Consider the following 25,333-nt stretch of genomic DNA (forward strand, 5'->3'; position numbering starts at 1 on the left):
TCTGGATACTCTCAATTCGATCGCATCGCATGTAACAGGAATGTTATGTTACTATGTAGGTTGTGTATGCAACAGTAAGGCTTCTGCATGCCCGGAGAACAATGCACAAGCTGGCATTGGCTGTGCACGCTGGAAGAGACGCGAGTGATGTACGTGCCTACACACTCCGTTTGCAACAGTCTGCAAGCAGCAGATCACGATCCACCTTTCAAGGAAAAAAAAGAGGAAACTCCTCCCTGTTACTGCCGACGCTGCCACAGCCACTACTTAGCCCATGTCGCTGTACGTCGCAGCAGGGCGGAATGTTGGGTGCGCGCTCGGGCAAATAACGTGGCCTCCCCCCAAGTCACGTGAGCCGCCTCCTCCCCCCCCCGATCGTTGGTGGCTCGGTCGCACAGAACAGGGAGGAGGAGGAGCGGGAATTTCCGCCGAGCACGCGCTTGCGTGCGTCACCCCCTCCCGAGCCGCGCGCCGGCTGCGTTTCCAATCCATTCAGTTCATTCAACCGCCACCTCGAGTGACCGGTGGCTGGTCCTCCTCGTCTCTCTCTTGGTTCCGTCTGACCGAGGCTGGAAAAAAAGGTAGGAAAGGAAGGCGCTCCGGTCTTTCCCTTTCTCCGGCAGCGCAGCCCGGGCGAGCTGCGTGGCTTCTGAGTTGCCTGGCTGGCTTTGAGGGGCCACCCACGTCCTCCTTCCCCCGCCCCGCGTCTGGTCATAACGAAGCTTTGCTGCATCCTTCATTCCTTCCCCCGCGCGCCGAAAACGCGCCCCCTCCCACCCCCAGCCGGCAGCCTCCTCCCACCCCCAGCCGGCAGCCTCCTCCTCCTCCTCCTCTTGCTCGTTCAGCATCGTGGTGAGTCTGGGTACCTCGCCCAAACCCGCACTGGAGCTCTGACTTATGGGTGTCTAGAGCTGCTTACTTAGGAGGAGTGAGTCCCATTGAAGACTCAGGGTCGAGCTGCACCCCCCATAGCGGTTTTTATCCATCAGCAGGAAGTGTGTGAGGAGGAGAGCCTTGTCGCTCAGGAGGAAAGGAGGGAGAATCCCATTTTCATAGGCTAAGGCTGCAATCCAGTACACATTTACTTGGGAGTAAATCCCATTGAACCCAATGGAGCTTGCTTCTGAGGAGATGTGTATTGGATTGCAGCCTAAGACTATTGACTAAATAGTCAATATTGGATCTGTTGGTTCTAACAGCCCTCTTTTCCAGAGTAACAAAAACGGAGGGAATAGTAGAGGGAGGGAAACTCCCAATAAATGCAGACTCTGAAGCCTTATAATCGATGGGAGGGCGCAACGGTATCGTAATCTGTATCCCTCCAACTATTTCTATTATAACTGCATTCAGTATATTGATTTTTCTTTATTGACAGTGTTTACTCAAGGGCAGCCATTAAAGTCAACAATGCTTTGACTTACAGATTTGTTGCAGCAGCCTCTGGCTGCAATCCTTTACATAGACTGTTTAAATCCCATTCTTTTCAAGAGTTGCATCCTCTGGGTGTACGACTTTCTTTCTTTCTTTCTTTCTTTCTTTCTTTCTTGCATTCATATGTTTGGGGCTTTGGTTGCCTAGTTTCTGAATGCAGCTACAGTATCTGCTGTTATTCAAACCTGTGATTCTAGTGCCTGTGATACATGTATTTGGTGAAGGCTGATTGTCTAAAGTGTAGTGTTATTAATGCTTCTCTTACAATTTGTGCATGATGTGAGCTGCTTTGGAAACTCTTGTTGAAATGCTATTTAAATGCATGCATGCATGCATAATGTTAAAATCATGCTGAAATCTTGGTTGAGATTGTCATTAACACTTGAGATGTTATTTATAAATTTGCAAATTGTGTTAAGGCTTCATCATGCTATACAAAACTCCTAACACAGCTTCTGAAATCTTATATTAAATCTAAGGAAGTAACTTTTTTTAAAAAAAGTATAGTAATTTTAATCTGAGACATCGTAAATATTTAAATAATCAGTCTTCCTTTTGCAGTTGTGTATATTTCTAAAATTGTGCTTGGTTGATATGTTTACTCAAGGTATTAGGTCACGTCTTATTTAGTATATCCTGATATGTATGAAGCCATGTACATATGAAAATATTTGTGGTTCTCTGTCTGACTGCCAGAGCAATCCAAACCCTGGACAGGTAGCAGTGGAGCAGTGTAGTCACTTCCGCATCTGCAGCCTTGTCACTCATGCTGCACAGGGCAGAATATAGTGGTGGTGAGACAGAACGTGCTCCAAGCTACAACGAACTGAACCTGACATAGTGATTGGGCCCAAATTGGGCCCAATGTTGTCAAATGAAGATAGTGGGATTGGTTTGGGATTCAAGGGGTCCTTCCTTGGGACACCCTGTTTTGGGGCTTTTAGCAGACTACAATAGTGGGAAGCACACTGGCAGGCAGAACAGGGGAGTTCCATCCCAGCAGAATGATGCTGTTGTCACTTGGTGGGCAGAGTTTGGTGGAGATGATCTGGGGTAGGCTGAGGCAGACTTTCATTGCATCCACACCTGTACACCCCTTGTGGTGGATTAGAGGTTTAGTCTGTATCTTATTTATTCACAGGGGCATTGGCGTTTTAGGATACTTTCCAATGAGCTAAAGCCCCAAGATTTGGGACAAGACTCTCTAACTAATTTTTAAAAAATCTGAAAATGGGACATCTGTATATCTCTTTTTCAAAACTGGAGGCAAATATACTCCAAATTGTTAAAAGTATTTCCAGGCAATCTGCAAAGGAAGAATTTGGTGCACAGCTTGAGACATTGAGATTACTCAGAAGTCTGATAAAATATTTGTACAACTCTTCCTAAAGAGAGGACCAGTAAGTGTGTCATCAAATGGTTAAAGCATTTCCAGTTGGGGGGAAAAACACCCATCTTAGTAAAGTATTTTCAGGCCACTCCAAAAGCTGACAATACATTCTTTGTTAGTCACCCAGAGAACACTGTTATTTAGCAGAATATAAATGTTGTTCACAGAAAACAAACACATAAATATAAAGTCTAAGACACCCCCATGAATACAAAAACCTGAAAATCGAAATTCTCACGTAATAGCCAAAATGGGGTATAACATTTATCTCCTAATAGGGACCAGCATTTCAACAAATCCATGTGGGACAGTATCTTGGAGCTGTGGGACTTCCATTGCTTCTTCAGGCTTGATTTGGGAAACTTCCAGTTCAGTAATAAACATTTGTACTTGCACAGTCAAAACTTAATTTACTAGTACCCTGTTATTGAGCAGTTCCTTTTTCAGCAACGGCACCGGAAAAAATGGGGGGGGGAAGACACCCGAAGAGGCAAAGTATATTTCTAGGTGGGTGAAATATACTTGGGAGGGAGCTGTGAGCTCCTTGTTTGTGGAGTGCTTGGTTCTCAAACTTTCCCCACATGCACCACTTGAAAAATGCTGAGGGTCTTGGTGGACCACTTAATGATTTTTTGTTCTTGTAGCAATTGTAATGTGCTGTCTAGATGTAGTATGATTTTAATTGCATTTTTACAGACATGCTGTGGACCAGCTAAATGAAACTCACAGATATTAAAAGGATTAAAAGCAATAATTATTTTTCATGCATTTTAACTGCAAGTTTGCCTGTTTTGCAACTGTTACTTGAGACATCAAGCAAAAATTTACTTAATTTTACTTAATTCATGTGGAATTTGTTGAAATATTTATAGAACTTGCAAAGTTATTACAGGTGTGGTTTTTTTAAGTGGGAATGTAAGAACACCAATAATCTGATTTCAGGATATTGCTATAAAAATAATTTAAAAACATATTTTAGGGCAGTTTCATGAGTTCATGTCTGAGGTTTGAGTTTCTGATAGTAATATAGTATAGTTAGGCAAATTTTTCTGTGCAGTTTTATAAAGAAGTTAATCAGTGAGCTTACTGCCAGACAGATTGCTGTGGTCTGAAGGCACATGAGGCCACCACCTTGCTGAAGCTAAGCAGGTCTGGTTTCGGTCAGTGCCTGGATGGGAGACTGCCTGGGAACCACATGTATGCCACCTTGGGTTCCATGGTGAAAAAAAGGCAGGGTATAAATGTAGCAAAGAAAGAAAGTATGCAGGATTGGAGCCTTACTTGTTTGTAAAATTTCAGTCATGCCTGTTGCCATAAAGCAGCCTCAAGGTGGCTTCCAATAATAATGAGATGGCCCTATTATCAGTTTCTGGATATTTCAGTGAACGTGCCTATCTTTTCAGCACAATATTGTCTGATGCTTGTTAAGAATGAACTTTTTTTAAAATCTTGATCAGATTAAACTTCAGTCTTATCTAGCATTGGCCAGCCAAATGTCTGGGGGATGCTCACAAGCAGTGTTTGATGCTGAGATACCCATATCCTATTGTCCTTTCTTTCCCCTAAATTTGATAATCAGATGTATACTGCCTCTGGATAGGAAATTTTCATTCTTTATCATTATGGACTTCTATGAGAATTGATGTTGATTACTAGAGTTCTCTCTGTTCTCCCTAGGACATAGATACAGGGGTTGAAAGTCCCCATATACAGACTTGAGGAATTGGGAAATACGGGTTTTAAGCAATCCTTAATGCTGTTGCAAGGCTGCCCTATTGATCAGTTTTTCATGACAAAGGGTCAAAACATATTTGATGTTATTCACACAATTGCTTGTGTGAATTTTAGTAAATAATAGCTGGGTGGCAGGGGAGATCCAGATTGAGACCCTGGTGTGGGGGCAGGGCTTTAACACTTATTTTATTTAACAAATTGTATATACCACTTGATTGTAATAAGACCTATAAGCAGTTCACAAGAAATATTAAAATTATCAATAAAACATGTCATTAAAGACATTTAAGAAGAGCTGATAAACTGAGCTTGACTCCTGAGAAGATGGAGACACTGTTGGTGGGTGGTTCCGGGCTCTGGGAGATTGGCCATTTGCCTGTCCTGGATGAGGTTATTCTCCCTCTTAAAGAACAGGTACACAGTTTGGGGGTGCTCCTGGATTCATCTTTGTCACTTGAGGCTCAGGTAGCCTCTCTGGCTAGGAGTGCCTTTTACCGACTGAGGCTGGTGCCCCAACCTATGGCCATTCTTGGGCAGGGGTAGCCTGGCTGTGGTGATTCATGCATTGATAGCCTCAAGACTTGATTATTGCAGTACACTCCTTGTGTGTGCTGTGGACACTCCAGCTGGTGCAAAATGCTGTGGCTAGACTGTTGATGGAGACAGACTACTGCCAACACATACCTCTGGTGCTTAAAAGCTTGCACTGGCTGCCCATATGCTACTGGACCAGGTTCAGGGTTCTTGTATTAAGGCCCTTAACAACTTGGGTCCAGAATAGGGTTGCCAGGTTCTTGGCCTTGAGACTGATACTGTATCTTTAGGAGAAGAGAAAGTCAGCCAAGTGCAGGTGTTCTTGCAACGCTGTAATGAGAAAAACCACAAGGTGGAATTCTCCCTCCTCCCTGCACAACTTTTAAAGATACAGAAGACCTCTTGGTTGTCAGGCCCGGCCTCCAAGAGGTCTCCTGTATCTTTAAAAGTTGTGCAGGGGGAAGGGAGAATTCCACCTTGTGGTTTTTCTCATTACAGCGTTGCAAGAACACCTGCACTTGGCTGACTTTCTCTTCTCCTAAAGATACAGGATCAGTCTCAGACCATGAACCTGGCAACCCTAGTCCAGAATATCTTAATGACCGCCTGATCCCTTATATCCCAGGCTGATCACTGAAATCTTGGGGGAGTCTTTGTTGGTGGTAGCTCATGGCTCAGAAGCATGGCTTGTAATGACTAGAAGCCATGCATTCAGTGTAGCAAGACCAAGCCTGTGGAACTTCCTTCCAGCTGAGATTAGATAGGCACCCTCCTTGCTGAACTTCAGGTGTATGATTAAAACTTTTTTGTTCCAACAGGCATTTTAATGTGGTATTTAGTGTTATAATTTTATTGTTTTGTTTTATGAACAGCTCCATTTTATGTACACCGCTTAGAAATGCAAATGATAAAGCGGTATATAAATATCTTACGTTTATTTATTTATTTATTTATTTAACAGTAGACTAAAAAGAGATTAAAATATGTTAACATCTATGTGTCTGGATAGGCTTGTCTAAACAAATATTTTATGCAGGTACTGAAAAGAAGTTCTTGCCTTTTTTTCCCTGCCTGAAGTCAATAGGCTGGGTTCCAAAGTTCCAAAGTGCAGGTGTTGCCATACTAAATAGCCAATTCCTTCCACCTATAGAATGAGCATTATGTGGCACCTCTGTCAGTGCCAGTTCTGCAGATCAAAATGATCAAGTGGGCACATATTGGGCAAGGTAATATCGCAAGTAAACTGGTCCCAAGCTGTTAAGGGCTTTATATACCAAGAGTAACATCTTGAATTTGGACAAGTAACAAATCAGCAGATAGGCAACTAGTGCAGATCTCTGAGAAGAGATATTGTATGCTGACAGGGTCTCCTTCCTATCAGCAACCTTGCTGCAGCATTCTTCACTAACTGCAGCTTCTGGGTCAGGTGCAAGGGAATTTAAGTTATTAGAGATGTGAAGGCCTGGAGGAAGGGAAGGGAATATTTGAACCTCCCCCCCCCGGAAATTTTTGGACTATGACATGTGAAAGCATATAGAAGCTTGTTTCAGTCTGGACAAACTTTCAATTTTTAGAAGTCCATAATAAATATGATGACAAATATGAAGGAGCAGAAACTGATAGTGATAGCTCTGAAAATGACTGATTAAATTTTGTGTCGTATTCATTGAGTCTTTTTCTCAGCTCTTTTTATGGGAATGAGTGCTTTATGTTTTTTATGTGTGCTTGACACTGAGGAGGACTAGAGAAGACATAATATCCACAATATATAATAATTTTCTCTCTTTACCGTATTGATGGTTTATCCTATTTTTAGTTTTTTGCCTGCTTCTCATAAACTGGCAAAATGAAAGAGATGATAGGTTTCTTATAGTTCAGCAGCTTGTAAAAATTTTTTTTTTTTTAAAGTAAATTAAATTTTTAATTATTGTTTTAGTAAAATGTACTTTTAATATAACAAACATGATAGTTTAATGGCGATTCAAGTTATACATAATACATTTTATGCTCCTAAAGTAACAGTGACTTTCAATCTATAAAAGGTGATTTAAAAAATAAGTATTATATTTTTCAGTTTTTCTCAAAATTTCTGTTTTTCTCTCTTAAAAAAACAGGGAAAAACAGTTTCTTTACATGGCTTCAACATTTCCAGAAAATTTATATCTCTAGTAGTAATCCAATCTTGTAGTCACCAATGCCTGAACTACTGTGGTCAAGTTCTTCCAACCCAGGAATGGTCATAGCTGTCCTACCAGGTGCATCTGGTAAGAGGCACTTGTAGCCACTGAGGCTATCTAGGCCTCCAGTTACAAAGCTGGATCCACAAGCATCCCCAGACTATGCATCTGTTCCCTTGGGTGGAGTGCAACCTCGTCCAGGGCAGGCGATTGACAAATTTCTCAAACATGTGAACCACTCATCCAAAGTGTCTCTGTCTTGCTAGGATTGAAGCTCAAACTACTGTGTCAAGGCACCACTCCAGGGCCCACATGGCCTCTGGTGATTCCGATGCTATGAAGAAATAGAGACGAATGACATCAGCTTGCCCCAGAACACCTAATGACCGCTCCCAGTGACTTCCAATAGATTAGGGATGGGGAACCTCTGAGCCAATCATGGCCCTTCTGGTGGTCCCATTTGGCCCCCAAGGCCATTTTCCCCAAGCCAACCCACCCACCTTTCAGCTGACATCCCTGGTGACATCAGCTGATGGGTGGGATCTTCTTAGAAAGTCCCCCATGTGCCCTTCAACCTCTGAAAAGGAACAAGGTAGGAAAGGCTTTTCAAAAAAGTGGTGAGTAAGCAGACCCATGTTTTTTTCTTCATTGCTACTTGATGAAGCAATCCCTGCCAGAGATGATGTCTGCTGGAGCAATCTTTAAGGGACAGTTGGAGGCTGCTTCAAAGATGGCTTGCTTTAAGACAGGCTCCGCGCTCCCGTGTTCAGTCAGGAGTGCAGGGACTGTCTTACAGCATTTTGCAGGGCTGTTTGCAGCACTCTCTCCTCTCCTTTAAAGATCTCTGGAGCATGGGGACCACTGTTTGAAGCAGTCTCCCCCTTTAAAGACCACTGCAAAGAAAGTGTCTGTGTCTTCATTTCTGGGCAATGGAGCAAACCCTGCACATGGCAGACATTGGCTCTGGCAGGGACTGCTCCATCATGCAACAATGTGTAGGAAAAAATCTGGGTCTGCTTGCTTTCGCTGCATGCATAGCAAAAGCGAGTAGACTTTTTTTTTTTTTTTGGAAAATCCACCTCATGCTGATCCTCTTTGGAGGTTGAAGGGATCAATGCAGGGTGGGCTTTTGAAGCCTCCCCACACCTCTTCTTTTCAAGCTCTGCTTGTGGATACTGAAAGGAGGGGTGTGGGGAGGCTTAGAGAGAAACCTCGGTTGAAGGAATCAACACAGGAAAGGCTTTGCAAACGCAAGGGATTTTGACAGGTGGGTGGGGCAATCCGGCTGTCAATCATATGATGAAAATCTGCCCCCCACAGCCAAAAAGGCTCCCCACCCTGATAAAGATATTTATTCCCAATGCTATTTATGTAGTGCCCTGTGGGATAACTGCCAGGGGGGCGAATAGCACTCTCCCAATCCTACTCTCTGGACTCAGTCCCATAGGTAGGACCATAAGCACTATAACATAATGTTCCCAATTCCCATTCCACTGAGCTGGTCCAGGAGTAATGGTACCAAAATGGCAGAGCGATCAAGAAGCAGGAGCAATGTGGCACTCCACTTGTCTTACTGGCTGTAAAGTCATCCATCAAGATGACCAAGGCCAATTTAGTCCTATGGCCAATCTAAACCCAGATTGGAATGGATCTAAATAATCCATGTCATCCAAGAATGGTTGCAGCTGCCTCACTGCAATTCTGTGGATATTTGTGACTGGCTGATAGTTATTACAATCCAAGGTCCAGGGCCATTTATTTCAGAGTGGATGTACCACCACTTCTTTCAAGGCAGCAGTAACCACCCCTTCATGCAATGAAGCATTAACTATGTTCTGGACCCAACCAGTCAAACCCCTGTTGCTAAATATAATATCCAGGAGGGACAGGGGTCAAGAAAGCACATGGTTGACTGTATAGCCACCAGCACATTGTCCACTTCAGCTGACTACATAAGCTAAAACTGATCCAACCACTTATCACTGACTCTGCAATTGGGTGTTTAATCTGGAACTGCAATAACAGCAGAGTCAAGATCACTCTGAAGTCAAGTGACTTTATCCTCAAAGTGTGAAGCCAATTGGTCACAGTGGATCCTTGAATGCTTCAGGGTTTCTTCCTCCACAGTGGGAGTCCAAAATAACTCTGCTGGCTGGCTACTAGATGATGCAGTGCAAGCTGCAAAATGAGCCTTGTTCACAGCCTGCACATGGTAGGCTCGATTATGAACACTAACCAGTGTTCGGTCTGCTTTGGAGTGAGACTTGTGCCACTTGCATTCTAGTCTTCAGCTTGCTTCATAGCCTGAAACCCCACAGAATACCAAGGAGCCCACTCAGGCACTACAGTGCCAGAGAGCTCAGGAAGTATTGTGTCAGTTGCCTGCTTCATCTCGCCATTCCATAGCAGCATCAGGGCTTTGACAGGATTGTCAGTTTTCTCCGCTGGCAAATCCCTCAAGAGCATTCAGAAACATATCAGGTTGCATCAGTCTCCAATGGTGGGCCATCCAAACGGGGGGAAATTGTCACTACTAGTCCAAACTTCACCAGGTAAACTTCACATTGTCCCTGCTGTGGGCCCAGTCTGTATCAGGTCCACCCCATGGCTTCTATTTAAAAACAAAACACACAATTGATAGTTGTATGAATAATGTCACATTTGTTTTGGCCCTTATGCTAATCAGAGATTTAAAACCTTATTTGCTTTTTGAGCCCTAAAGCCACTCTTGTTTTCTCCCTTATCTGTTATATTTCAACACTTAATGCATGGCTAGACAGTAAAGGGATGTGCATTGGCTAGCCTATTTCTAGAATGATCAAAAAACACAAGGATTTAGACAGTAAAATAAAATAAATCTCAAAACACTTGTGTATCTGATGTATTTACCCTGTAATCTTAAACTTGAATAAACAGTACTTGTGCTTGATTAGTTAAATTACATTACCCAATTGGAAACTCATGTTTCTAAAATATAGCCTGGTTGTCTGAAGTCAGCATTCTGGCTGTCCTGATTCACCAACAGGCATAGTGACACTGAAATCCTATGGGCCCTTCTTAGGGAATAAGCATTACTGATCACAGTGGAATTCTTTCTGAGTAAAAATGCATAGAATCACACATGGAACATGTTCATTTGCAAACCACAGAAAATAGGGAGGGAGATTTGGGAGAGCTAACTGAAGAAACTCCACATTTCAGAAGCCTCCCTTATAAAGTTGCCATGATTTTTGCCTCCTAGATCTGAAGCTATAGAGGTGGAAGTGTGATGGCCACCATACCATGACACAGGCTTATGATAAGATATGCACTGGGAAGGGGGAATTGGAGAATACCCTTTCCCATGGTGTCTGATGATACCCCAGCAATTACCCTTTTTAAAAACTTGACAACATAGTGATTGGATAAGATACTTCCTATGGGTGAAAACAGTTAATTCATGAGAATGGTATCATCAACAGAGACCTTCTAAAAATATGTTTGGACAGAAAATGCCCATTGACAAGAACAAATAAATTTCCATGCATTAATGTGGCTTCAGAAGCAGTGAACATTGGGAATGGCTGCCATAGTTATTGGGACACTGACCTCCTGAGCTTCATGACAGAAAAGGGAAGAGTTATTGGAAGCACTGGACAACTAGAAAATCTATACCAAGGAATACCATAAGCCAGTATGTGTTAGGTGAGGTCAGCACTTGTGACCACACCAGAAGTTGCCAGTTCAGTGGGGTTGTGCAAAGGTTTCAGCACCTGTGGAGATTCTGGCTTTCATTTGCTGCAAGGATGAGAATTGAATGGTTGGAATGGTGCGCAAGTGCTGTTTAGTTTTATTTATTGGATTTATATCCCACCTTTCTTCTGAGAAAGAGCCCATGTTTTGTTGGTTGGTTTACTGTGTACATCTGCTTTTACTATGCAATCTGCCCTAGGAACACCTGGTTATGAAGGGCAGGATAGAAGCTGCATTATAAATAAATAATCCTAAATAAATAAATGTTGATGATTAGGGCTACTTTAGACAAAGGAGCTAGTGGAAGGAGCATGATACAAAATGCTTTCAGTTTTTCATGATGTGTTACAACATTGCAAAAAAAGTTTCTGTTGGACTGCCTTATGTAAGACAGTAACACAGAAATAGTTTATTTATTTATTTTTCAATTAATTTTTATTCTAATTTTCAAAACCAAAATAATACAAAAAGAAAACAACACAAATCAATAACTAATACAATACAGAAAAAATACATATATATAAAAATATTGACTTCCGATTTGTCATAGTTCAGCTATAAATCTATAATATATAACAAACCTATCTCTTAATAGATTATAAAATCACCTTCCTCCAGCGGTTATCTTAGTTGGTTTCAAATCTCATTAACATCATATCATTTTAATATTCCACAAAAAGTCAAAGAGAAGTTTCCAATCCTTGAGATATATATATCAACCAATTTTTTTCTAAATAAACATGCCAATTAATCCAGCTCATCAAATCTACTAAATCCAGTAATTTCAAAACACTATAATTCAACTATAAATCTATAATATATGACAGACCTATCTCTTAATAGATTATAAAATCACCTTCCTCCAGCAGTTATCTTAGTTGGTTTCAAATCTCATTAACATCATATCATTTTAATCTTCCACAAAAAGTCAAAGAGAAGTTTCCAATCCTTGAGATATATGTCAATCAATTTTTTTTTCTAAATAAACATGTCAATTAATCCAAGTCATCAAATCTACTGAGTCCAGTAGTTTCAAATCGCTCTTCTGTCATTATCCATATTGGGTCCATCTTCTATCTTTACGCACCCAAAAATCTTGCTGTCATAGTCATATAATAAAAGTCTGATAGGAATTTCCTCCATCACAGATATTTTCTTACCATCAAATCCAAACGTAACACTGAAGTATTGTTTCAAAGCCGCATCTCTGCTCCTCTTTTCCACATGATACACTAGTACATTTCTTGAAGGTTTTTCCATTGACACAAAACAGGGATTAATTCTATTAACTTTCTCCATTTCAAGTTCCATCAAATCCTTCCAGTCCAGGAATTTTTTTGAACCGATAATATCTTTATCTCTAATCTCTTCAATTCCTTCAGAGACAGCGCTGTATTCCAAACTGTAATATTTATCTCCAGGATCCGTCACAAGCAGGAAATCCAAATCTTTTTTCATGTCCATATTTAAGCCAATCTCCATAGATTGTACTTTGCCTTTAATTTCTCTTTCATCCTTTTTTTGTTTTCCAGATCTATCTTTATTCTCCTTTCTCATAGAATCCTGAGTTTCTTTCAGCTCCTGTCTCATTTCATGAAATTCAGTTCTCCACGCTTGTCTATTATTTCTCAGTTCTTGTTTTATTGAGTTAATCCCATCCATTATTTTCTGAAGCATGTCTAGAAATAAAGTCCCTTCTTGTACATCCATGATCTTCTTAATTGCCATTCTTAAAACCAAAAGAACAAAACTCCTTCAATTTTCAATGTCCCAAGCAAAGAGCAGTTTATTTCTTTATCCAGTTACAAAGGAGTTAATCTTTCCAACCAACTAACGTCACACGCTAGACAGTCCTTATCTCTTAAATGTCCAGAAGTGCAAAAACAGCTTTTAGTTCACAGCGTTCAAATAACTAGTAGCAGAGAGAATGAGCAGATTCGTCAACAACAACAAAAAAAAGTAGATCAGAAAAAATAGTCCCTTATATATATTACACAAAAGTCTTGTAAATCAAAAAGATTTCTTATCTCTCCCAATCAGAAAGCTCTCATCCGTTGTAATCTTTAAAACGCAATTTTCCATGTCAGCTTTTTGCAATAATAATAAAAAAAAGATAAGCTATTTATATTTTCTTCCCCCTTAGTTCCGTAAATAAAGAAGGAAAGTCTTACCTCATCTAGGTTATCTTAATTGCTGTTACTTTGACAAATCTCTTTAGCTATATAGATAAGAAAATGATAAATGTAGACAGGAGGTTTGCCTGCTAGTCCGTTAAAAAAAAACGGGTCACTTATCCAGCTGAGCTAGCATAAAATCCTCGCTCTGTCTGAACTGCTGGAAGACAGACAATTCTGACGAATTCCAGGCTCCAACAATCAAAACAAAACTATGTGGCAGATCTCACGCTTCTTCCTTATCCGGAAGAAATCATCCCCAGTCAGAAAAAACCCTTCTTACTGAATTTAAAACTGGATAAGTTTCATCCAAGACGGGAGCCCGTCTCAGAGGCAGCACAGGCGGAGGGATCCTCCTGGGAAGTTCAACACAGAAATAGTTTAAAGTATTCCAGTAGCCTGCTAACAGAACATGTATCTATTGTCTTCTGTAGAATTACCAGTAGCAACATATACATGGGAGCTACAAATAATAGATGTGTTTTTAATCAGGGATAGCGCAGAAACTGGTGAAGTTTAGACTTATGGCTCCAATCCTCCCCTGCAGGAGTGATGGACAGATTAAGATGGTCCCTCCCCAGAGACTAATGGAATCCACAGGATTCCTGAATGCCCTGGGGGAGTTCCCAATAGATAGAGCAGGTGACCCTGTTGAAGCCCTTGTCACGCTGCGGAACAGCAAGGCGCGTCGGGCTCTTGACATAGTTGCCCCTGAGCACCCTCTCTGGCATTGTGGAGCCTGGTTTGCACCTTGGTACATGAGTGAGCTAAGGGCAATGAAACAAGCTGGACAATGGCTAGAGTGCAAGTGGCAAAAGACGTGCTGTGAGGTTGATTAGGCACGATTAAAACATCATAGCCTGTGTGGCAGTGAGGGCGGCAAAGAAGGTCCACTTCTCTGCCACCATCGCATCCTCAAGTAGTCATCCTTGCTTGTGTTGATGTGGCCAGCAACATGTCCTCTCGACCCTTGCCCTTCTTGGCTTATTAAAGCTTGTCGAGGGGGTTTGACCGAGTGAATCCAGGGTATGGTCAACACATCATTTTGGGATAGAGTGGTTCCAACCTCCCTGAAAGAGGCAGTGATCCAACCGCTCCTGAAAAAGCCCACCCTGGACCCATTGGTTTGCAACAACTACTGCCTGGTCGCAAATACCCCCTTCTTAGGGAAGGTGATTGAAGGGGTTGTGGCACAGCAATTGCAAGTACTCTTGGATGAAACAGATTATCTTGACCCATCCAAGTCTGGGTTCAGGCCTGGTTATGGGACTGAATTGGCCTTGGTTGCCCTGATGGATGACCTTTATTGAGAGAAGGACAGAGGGAGTGTGATCCTGTTATAATTATTTGATCTCTCAGTGGAGTTTGATACCATTGTCCATGGTATCCTTCTGGACCAACTTGGTGAGATGGGTATTGGAGACACTGTTTTACATAGGTTCTGATCCTATCTTCAGGGTCATTTTCAGAGAATAGCACTGGGTGATTATCTTTTGGCTCCCTGGCAGTTGTGCTTTGGGGTGCCGTAGGGTCCCATCTTGTTCCGCATGCTCTTTAACATCTATATGAAGCCCTTGGGAGTGGTCATCAGGAGCTTTGGGGTGAGGTGTCAGCAGTTTGCTGATGATGCCCAGCTCTATTTCTCTGTAACATCTGAATCAGGAGAGGCCATGCAAGCCCTGGACCGTTGTCTGGACTTGGTAGTGGGATGGATGAGGGCCAATAAACTGAGTCTGAATCCTAGCAAGACAGAGACACTCTGGGTTGGTGGTTTCCGAGTTCAGATAATTGGTCATTTGTCTGCTTTGGATGGGGTTGTACTCCCTCAGAAAGAGCAGGTCCATTATCTGGGGGCTGCTCCTAGATCCATCTTTGTCACTAGAGGCCCAGGTGACCTCAGTGGCTAGTAGTGCCTTTTACCAGCTTTGGTTGGTAAGACAGCTGCGGCCATTTCTGGACTGGGATAGCCTGACCACTTTTGTCCATGCACTGGTAACCTCCAGGCTGGACTATTGTAATTCGCTCTATGTGGGCCTACCCTTGAGGTTGGTCCTGAAGCTGCAGCTAGTGCAAAATGTGGCAGGGAGCATGCTCACTGTAGCATGGTATCGCCAACATGTCACCCTGCTGCTGAAACTATTAGTTACCGGGCCAAGTTCAAGGTTCTCGTTTTGGTGTACAAGCACTATACAACTTGTGACCAGGATATCTGAAATGCCATCTTATCCCTTATACACCCAGCCAATCACTGTGCTCTGCAGGTGAGGGCTCCTGCAGATACCATCTTGTTAGGAGGTCCGCACAAAAAAGGAAACAGACCTTTAGCGTGGCGGCACCAACCCTTTGGAATTCTCTCCCCTTAAATATTAGACAGGCGCCATCTCTGTTATCTTTCTGGCGCCTACTGAAGACCTTCCTCTTTCAACAAGTTCTTTGAGACATTATCCCAGTCTGCGTCTGTGGTGGAACTGCTTTTTAATATGTTTTTAAACCTTTTTTAAAAATAGATGTTTTTAAAGCTTTTTAAAAATGTTTTTAAAGATGTTTTGTTTTAATGTTTTTAATTTTTTAAAAATATATTTTAAAGTCTGTTTTTATGATGCGTTAAAGTGTTTTTAGTGCTTTTGTTTGCCACCCTGGTTTCCTACTGGGAGAAAGGGAGGGATATAAATCTAATAAATAAATAATAATAAACACCTGCCAGAGGGAGGAGCAGGGTGCCCCGTTATTCCTCTTGTGGATGTTCACCCTGTTCTAGATGGGGTCACACTCCCCTTGAAGGAACAAGTTCGTAGTCTGGGAGTTCTTTTCGATCCTTCCTTGTCTCTTGAGGCGCAAGTGGCCTCGGTGGCAAGGAATGCATTCTACCACCTTCGGTTGGTAGCCCAGCTACGCCCCTATCTGGACAGGGATGACCTCGCCTCAGTTGTTCATGCTCTGGTAACTTCTAGGCTGGATTACTGTAATGCGCTCTATGTAGGGCTGCCCTTGAAGACAGTTCGGAAGCTTCAGCTAGTGCAAAACGCAGCAGCCAGACTGCTGACGAGGACCAGCCGGTCAGCGCATATAACACCTGTTCTGGCCCGTTTGCACTGGCTACCTATTTGTTTCCGAGCCAGATTCAAGGTGCTGGTTTTGACCTATAAAGCCTTACACGGCGTGGGACCGCAATATCTTGTGGAACGCCTCTCCCGCTATGAACCTACCCGGTCACTTCACTCAGCATCTAAGGCCCTCCTCCGGGTACCAACCCATCGAGAAGCCCGGAGGACAGTTACTCGATCTAGGGCCTTTTCTGTAGTGGCCCCCGAACTGTGGAACAGCCTCCCCGAAGAAGTACGCCTGGCGCCTACGCTTCTATCTTTTTGGCGCCAGGTTAAGACCTGGCTATGCTCCCAGGCATTTTAAGCGTTTATGTTATAATTAAAAATTTTTCTTTTTTCTTTTTTTCTTTAGTTGCTGCTTGTGTTTATTGTTTGTTGTCTGATTTTATTGTTGATATTTTGTATTTTAACCTTTTTGTACACCGCCCAGAGAGCCACTCGCTATGGGCGGTCTATAAATGAAACAAATAAAAAATAAATAAATTGTAGCTGACAGCCCATTCAGCTGCATATAATTCCTTTGCTATAGCAACCAGGTGAGTAGTTAAATACAAGACTAATATATATACAAGCCAGGTCTTCTTCTGGACTCCATGCTTGCTCCCCTGTCTGCGAATTCTTTTGTCTGCTGCTTTCCTTTAGATTCATTTCAGGTCCCTTCAATCAGATATTGTGGCTCAGACCTTGCACTCATCTCCTGGGTTAATCTAGCTATGGTTGGCTTTGGTTCCAGTTATACTGTGACTTGCAGTTGTGCTCAGCAGCTAACAGCCAAGTGTTGACTTGTATTTGCACATCCCTTACAATGAAGGATGTACCCTTGCCGATGTACCCTGCTCTCCCATTTGGACCATGATCCAGATAGGCAACACAAATCCAGATACAATAATGTCTGGAGGAAGACAGAGAAAGCCATCCACGAACAGGTAGAAAACTGCTTTCTTTCTGTTAGCCTCTCCAAAGACTCACAGTAGGTGTCCTCATTGAGCAAGTATAAATCTCTCTCTTTCTTCTGCCCACTGACTCAAGGCAATCTACAAGTTAAGAAAAAGCATGTGGTAAGCAAACCTCGAGAGCCCATGTGGTGTAGTGGTTAAGGTGTTGGACTGGGACCTGGGAGACCAGAGTTCAAATCCCCACACAGCCATGAAGCTCACTGGGTGACCTTGGGCCAGTCACTGCCTCTCAGCCTCAGAGGAAGGCAATGGTAAACCCCCTCTGAATACCGCTTACCATGAAAACCCTCTTCATAGGGTCACCATAAGTTGGAATTGACTTGAAGGCAGTCCAACAACAAGCAAACCTGAGGTAAGCAGGAGAAATCACATGGTAACTGACGTGAAGCTAATATCATGTGACATGGTGTAATGGAACGACATTGCCTATCATTGTTAAACAGATGCAGCAGTATGTCCACTTATCTCTAGGCAATGAAGGACAGCTGTGAAAGCCCATACAGTAAGGTTTATAGTTTCTGGCTTTCTTAAGATTAGCCATTTTTAAACTGCACCAGTCTTCTGCAGGGAAGCAGAGAAAACTGTGGAGTATTAAGATCTGGCAAACAGTGTTTCCGTCTATAAAAGCACTAATGTAGGTGCACCTTTAGGGTTGTTCTCTACATTCAAGTAATAGCTGAACTGGTATACTATTAGTTTGATATGTAAAAGAATGACAGAAAAGAATAATGGTATTTTAAGTTTGTAAAAGCAAGCAAGTATATTGGCTAGTGCTTGTGAGAAGGCTGTTCCTGGTATCATGATTAGTTTTAAAGCTTTTATTCTGTGAAGGATGGCAGAAATATCTAATATTTTGAAACTTTTTGTTATAGAAAGGAATACTGGTAACAGCCTGATCCTATGCACGTTTGTCAGTAAGTCCCAGTGAACTTGGTGGGGCTTAACAATGAATAAACATTTAGGTTTTTTAACATTTATATCCTGCTTTTTAAAAATAAATAAAATACTTAAACTGGCATAGGATCAGTATGTAAATCTTATTTCATGATCTAATGGCTTCATAAGAGTGTTGTAAAATCAGTCATATTAATACAACAGTATAGACTGCAAATATATTTATATATCTTTGCTTTATTGCTAGCTTTTTATGTATGCTTGCTCTGCTATTAACTACATATTTTGACTGTTGAGTATTTCATCCCTCATATATATGCAAGTGGCATATTACCAGTTGCTGGAAACTGCGGAAGGGGAGGGTATTGTTGTGTTCAGGCCTTGCTTGTGGGCAGCCCAGGCATCTGGTTGGCCTCTGTGAGGACAGGATGCTGGACTGGATGGGCCACTGGCCTGATCCAGCAGGCTCTTGTTATGTGCAGTGGGTTATTCCCAAATCAAGTGTGCACAGGATTTCAGCCATGGCAACTTTTCATTACTTGAGGTTCCATAATAAGACTAAAAATGGCATGTTGTTTGAATTACCTGAAAATAGAATTTTGGTAATGTTATGTAGTAGTCACATGCAAAGTAACTGGCTGTATATAATAGTTGGAGCTGATAATTTGGTCAGTTTAAAAATTGACTGCTCAAATACTGTCAAATGAAAAATCTTAAAGCATTTGTGTACTGGAACAGTAATATCTAGTTCAGTGATTCCCAACCTTAATGAGTGCGGGACCCCCCTTGTAACCTCAAACATTTTTGCTATCTCCATGTTCTAATTGTTGTAATTTTACACTCTGTTAATTGAAAAAATTAAATGAAGCATTAAATAAAGTCACTTTTTATTCATCACAAAACCAAAAATACTTATTACCTGTCCTTCACCAGAAGGTCCCAGGGCAATACAGCAATATAAATAGCTTTTAACAAATTTTGAAGGAAATGAAAGAAAGGAGATAAAAGTAAACCACCCAGATTGATGAACAGAGCCTGGTTGATGCCAGGGTATTTGCACTCTGGTTTTAAGTGTTCCACCTGTATGCAATGATGCCTCCTCATCAACAGTTGGCTCAGGAAGCTTTATATGACAATAATAACAATAATATGTCTAACAGACAAAATGTCAACAGGTGAAGCTTGCCCAATAATTGTATTTCCATACTAGAAAATGCTTAATTTAATTTCTGTTTAATTTCTGCATGCCACACAGCTGTTAAAGGCACCAAAAGCCCTGCTGTCCCTCAATATCAACCCTAAACCATGTAAAGAACTCGAGTAAAAACAATAAAATTTGGGCAACTTAACATATTTTAAAATAAAAACTATTTAAAATGAACACATGCAACTGTGTAAAAACACTCAAAACCTTGACAAACAGCAATAAAAACACACCAAGCATGTGTAGTATCACATTTTAAAACTCACTTTACCCATCCTTCCCCCCCCCTTACTGCCTTGGGTCAGTAACTAACTTTCAGCCTAACTTACTTCATATGGCTGTAGCTCCATTGAATGCTATAGGACTTACTTCTGAGTAGACTTGGTTTGGATTGCAGCTTAAGTCATTGTATTATAGACACAAATTTTTACTTCCTTTAACCGTAATGATGTATCTTTCTACTATAAAGTCCCATGTCCCCTTCCCCCAACGTAGTATAGCTTCAACATAATCTTTGTCTGGTCTGTTTACGGCAATTTGATTTAACTGGGAGTAAGCCCCATTAAATATAAAGACTTACTTCTGAATAGACATGTATACATGGTACTGTAAGTTTATATAGTGAATTTTTAAGGAATGCCCAGGTGTACATTCTGGGGGGGATGCTCCAGGACTCCATCCCATTACTTTTTTGGCAGGTGGCCTTCCCCAAGGGTCCCTCTGTCTCTACCATGAGAGCCAACAAGCTTGATCGATCTTCCCTCAGTGCTGCTGACAAAACGGGGGAGAAGAGGTGATGGAGCTCAAATAAATCCAGCTGGCTCCTTCTCTTGATGCACTTGCTTGAGCACTGTGCTGCTGAGCTCTCTGTGTGGTGGGAACTGATTGTGTTGGCTGCAAGGAAAGAAGGGAAGGTGGAAGCAGCTGCATCCACATTCAGTGCGGGTTTTCAAGTTGGTGGTACACAGACCAGCCATTAATTAATTTTTAAATTAAAAAGTCATTCTTCTCTCGGCTCTTTGCTGAGTCATCTCATTTTTGAGATGACTTTGCAACCCCCTGGGGGTCCCATCCCCTAGGTTGGAAACCACTGACCTAGTTCATAGAACAGGAACCAAAGTTTTAACGATTGGACTACAAGCTCACACCATCCTTCCATCCCCCCCCCTTCTCCTTCCCTTCTATTCAGTTTCAGCATTAGATGTGCCCATTATCAACTCAGAGATGCTCCTAAACCTAGGATTATTTCACACATGTATGCAGTTTTCTGGATTGATCTACGCTTGGTAACTGAACACTTACAGATAGGCAGCTGAATGTTTGAGCTATAGCGAGTTATAGTTAACTTTTATCAATTAGAATTGCAGAAACAAAGTTGACGTATTGAATATGGCACTTCATATTTTATGCTGCCATTTTATCTTCAGTGTCTTCAAAATCATTTCATAAACATCTAGATTCCGTCTTATTTTAATAGTTTTTAATTGTTAATGGTTTTACATCATCTTGGACAACTAAGGAAAAGTGCCTAGTACATACAAAGTCTTTAGGAGTTTCCAGTTTACAATTTTAAATGGAGATGAAATTGTTCAGGTTAGGATTTCTTTTCTATTCACTGATCATGGAAATGTTTACTACATCAAATGAAATAATGGGGATAACCTAGGCCAAACATAGATGCAGTCACACGTGGGAAGTGCCGGTGTGCTTGTTCCTCACAACCACCATGCATCTGTAGCTTATCTTACGCCTAGAACAGGGTCTAGAACTGCAAGACTTACTAAACTTACATCTTGGAGATATGAAATAAGCAGGGTGCATTGGTTATATAAAGGCTTCTTGTTGTTGTTATGTGCCTTCAAGTCGATTATGACTTATGGCGACCCTATGAACAGTGACCTCCATGAGCATCTGTCGTGAACCGCCCTGTTCAGATCTTGTAAATTCGGGTCTGTGGCTTCCTTTATGGAATCAATCCATCTCTTGTTTGGCCTTCCTCTTTTTCTACTCCCTTCTGTTTTTCCCAGCATGATTGTCTTTTCTAGTGAAGCATGTCTTCTCATGATGTGTCCAAAGTATGATACCCTCACTTTCATCATTTTGGCTTCTAGTGACAGTTCTGGTTTAATTTGTTCTAACACCCAATTATTGGGACCTGATTATGTAGCCAACAGATAGAGTTTAAAAATGTTGCAGCCATTTGGTAAGGGCTGTTGGACCAACACTTCAGCCTAGGATCCCCACTGCCCTCTCCAGTTGATCCCACTACAACCTGGCCTTGGCAAGCCCACTGCCTACTTCAAGAAAGTGTAATCTATGTAAACGAGTGTCTGCCCAGGCTGATTCTTTGGCGGGAGTCACCTTTGCTGTGGAAATGTAATGTGGAAATGAGCACCTAGCACAGCTGTGAAGACTCCATGTGAGGGCATTAAGAGCAGAATTCTGTTGCTGATGTGTGCAAAACATCTTCTGACTCTTGACCTCAGTGCATGGTCCCCAGTGGCTAGATCAGGCCTACTTTGTTTAATGAGTGTATTGATTACATTTATTTACTAAATTTATATCCTGCCCTTCCTCCCAGAAGGAGCCCAGGGCAGCAAACAAGCAACACTAAAAACATCTATAAAACATCTTAAAAACAATTCCAGCCTGAGATGCAGACTGGGATAAGATCTCTACTTAAAAGGCTTGTTGAGAAAGGAACGTCGTCAGTAGGCACTGAAGAGACGACAAAGATGCCACCTGTCTAATATTTAAGGGAAGTGAATTCAAAAGAGTAGGTGCCACAACACTAAAGGTTCACTTCCTATGTTGTGCAGAATGGACTTCCTGATGAGATAGTATTTGCAGGAGGCCCTCACTTGCAGATTGCAGTGATCGACTGGGTATATAAGGGGTAAGACTATCATTTAGATTATGTTTGATATTTGGCGCCCTAGGATTTTTTTTTAACTTTTGAATAAACAAAACTGCACTGTTGATCCCACTGGTTCACATGCAAAATTAAACCATAGTTTAAAATCCGTTATGGATTAATGTGGGCAAGCACTTTGCCTCTCCTCCATTTCTGACTGTGCCACATGGGGGAGGAGACAAACCTAAATGAAGCCAGAGCCTGACTTGCTGTGACTGTTTCTTTCTGAACAAACCACAAATGGAAGCCAATGTTTGTTCTTGGCATACTGCTGATGGTTTGTTTGGAGGATTTTGGATTTTTTCTTATGAGCCAACTTTTACTCTTTGTCTAAATTTGAAGTAACTTTTTCTTTGCAGGCTTAAAGTATGAATTATGTGGGACAGCTTGCAGGACAGGTTCTGGTTACTGTTAAGGAACTGTACAAAGGAATTAATCAAGCTACGCTTTCAGGATGCATTGACGTAATTGTAGTTCGGCAACAAGATGGTACATATTTGTGCTCACCATTCCATGTCCGATTTGGAAAGCTTGGTGTCTTGCGTTCCAAGGAGAAAGTGGTGAGTACCGTGAATGATGGGGACTTATAGTAGGAATATTCTGCAGTATTGTATAAATATTTTTGAAAGAAAAATCCACTTTAAATGGGTACATCCATAAGGAATTGCTGGAAAAAATACTGAAGCTTGGGTTGCTGATTTTTGAGATTTGACACAGGGTGATTTGATTTAAATCAAATTTCCAACTGATATTGCTCCATATATTTCCTGAACAATGGTGCAGATCTGACGACTAAGCCATTTTAATATATCACTAAATAGAGTATTAATATCGTTGTTTCATTTGTACAACCAGGACTTGTATCTCTTTGTTGCACTCTATAGATTTTGCATGTTTTCCTTTTTTTTAACTTATAGAGCAGTGGTTCCCAAACTTTTTCCCCCGTGGACCACTTGAAAATTGCTGAGGATCTTGGCAGACCACTTAATGATTTTTCTGCCTGTTGTAGCAATTGTAATGCACTATGCTAAATACTGTGATTTTTAATTATATTTTCAATGGCATTTTCCATTTCTTTTATCGTGTTGTATTGCATTACAATTTGAATTTCATAGAATTCAAATTCTAATACGATAACATACAATAAAAGAAGCAATACGAATACAATTAAAAATCAATATGAAAGTTTAATGCAGAGTTGCCACAGACCATCTGAATGAAGCTTGTGGACCACTAATCCACAGTTTGGGAACTTCTGCTGTAGAGGAAATGTGTTTAAAATGTTGCCACATAGGGTTGGTTTTATGAGCAGCAGCTAGGACAGTTTGTGAGGTTAAGTATGGGAACATAGGAACCATTGACAGACCTACTCTTCATAAGCATGTACAGTCCACCTCTAAAGACATCTTAAATGTTCTTCTAGTGGCCATCACTAAGTGTGACAGCAAAGTCCATACATTAATTTGTATTGTGAGAAGAGGTATTCATACTTTGTTTTGTCTGTCGGAATCTCTCATTACTGAATTTCATTGGGAAACTAATGACTCCTTTATGATTAAAGTTCTAGTAGAGAAGGAGGGGAAAAAATCTGTCCACTTCTCGACACTATGCACAATTTTACAAGCCTCTCTCCCACGTTCCTTCTTTGCCTTCTAAACTAAAAAGCTTCACATATTTGCCTTTAGTTGTAAGAAAGTGCTCCAACCCCCTGTTAATTTGAGTTGCCCCTTTCTACATATCTTCCAGCTGTAGAACATCCTTTCCGAGATGAGAAAACTAGAATTGTACACAGTATTGCAAGTGTGGCCACACCATATGTTTACACAAGGACATTATGATACCAGCAGTTTTATTTTCTGCTTGTTTCTTAACCATCTCTAGCATGGAATTGCTCTTTTTTATGGAGACCATTTACTGAGTAGACAATGATCCCACTGCTTTCCTGGTTAGCTGCTCTTTGTTCAGACATAAGTAAATGAATGGACCCCCTTAGCATGTTTAGGAACCATAGTGAAATGAACAATGAGTCAGTATTGTTGCTTAAGATAATCTACACAGGAAGGTGACAAGGAATGAGTACTTCATCACTAAATTAGCAGTAGGTGACTGCCTATCCACAGACCATATTTGACTCTTGGCAATTAGATTGAAACTTGGCCAACCAGCTTCTAAATACATAAAAAAATAATGGACGCAAATTTGGATTGCTTTAAAATAGGCTTGACAAGTTTGTGGAGGACAAGGCTATCAATGACTATTGATATACATGATGTGTATCATGCGTATGATGATAGAAATGATGGCTGTGTACCAGCTCCACTATCTGAGATATTATGCCTCTGAATATCAGTTGCTGGGGAGCACAAGTGGGGAGAGTGCTTTTGTACTCCTGTCCTACTTACGGACTTTCCATAGGCATCTGTTTGGCCATTGTGAGAACTGGATGCTAGATAGATCTTTGATCTGATACAGCAGGGCTCTTGTTACGTTCATTCTTTCTTGGCCTGTCTCAGTGGTTCATATGGGGTGTGATACAGCCTGATCCTTTCTCCCCAATCTTCCAGCTTTGATGAAGGAAATGCTACAGTTGCGCCTTCCTGCCTTTCTCAGTCTCTCTGACCTGTATTGGATTATACTGGTGGTATTGCCACCTTCCTCCACTTAACTAAGTTCAGATGAAACAGTCACCATGTCGTGTGGCTCTATAGAATTGGGTCATGCATGCTTTGATCATTCTCAGGGGGAGGGTAGGCAGAGAAGTGCTAAAGAGTGTATTGATCATTCTTTCATCATTTTGGCTCAAAGATTGGAGGGGTGAATGGTATACTGTAAACAGGCAAAATGTAGTTCAATTTTTGCATGTATTTTTATTTCAAATGCTAAAAGGCTATTGTATTATTCACAGATTGATATTGACATTAATGGAGAAGCAGTTGATCTTCATATGAAACTAGGTGATAATGGAGAAGCTTTCTTTGTGCAGGAAACAGAAGAAAAATTTGTAAGTAGCATAATTTAAAATTCATGTTTATTCTGACATTCAGCTGGACATACTTTGTGCAGTAGGGAAGAAACTGTGTATTGGGAAG

At 41.4% G+C, this 25,333-nt stretch overlaps 1 protein-coding gene across 4 annotated transcripts in view; it reads left to right on the plus strand.

The window, feature by feature from the left end:
- The first annotated feature begins 314 nt into the window (after positions 1-314).
- The window catches only part of LPIN2 (lipin 2), a 74,625-nt gene continuing 49,606 nt past the window's right edge, over positions 315-25,333 (plus strand). Inside the window, exons 1-3 of one of the 4 annotated variants that reach the window (XM_061596277.1) lie at positions 315-581; positions 22,604-22,804; positions 25,150-25,245. In XM_061596277.1, coding sequence (XP_061452261.1) covers positions 22,613-22,804; positions 25,150-25,245 — 288 coding nt within the window. In that variant the 5' untranslated portion in view covers positions 315-581; positions 22,604-22,612. Of the gene's footprint in view, positions 582-832; positions 853-17,771; positions 17,867-22,603; positions 22,805-25,149; positions 25,246-25,333 lie in introns of those variants that run through there. The other 3 variants (XM_061596247.1, XM_061596266.1, XM_061596255.1) reach the window with 3 other exon arrangements.

The sequence above is a fragment of the Rhineura floridana genome, chromosome 1 (assembly GCF_030035675.1).
Source record: "Rhineura floridana isolate rRhiFlo1 chromosome 1, rRhiFlo1.hap2, whole genome shotgun sequence".
NCBI lineage: Eukaryota > Metazoa > Chordata > Lepidosauria > Squamata > Rhineuridae > Rhineura > Rhineura floridana.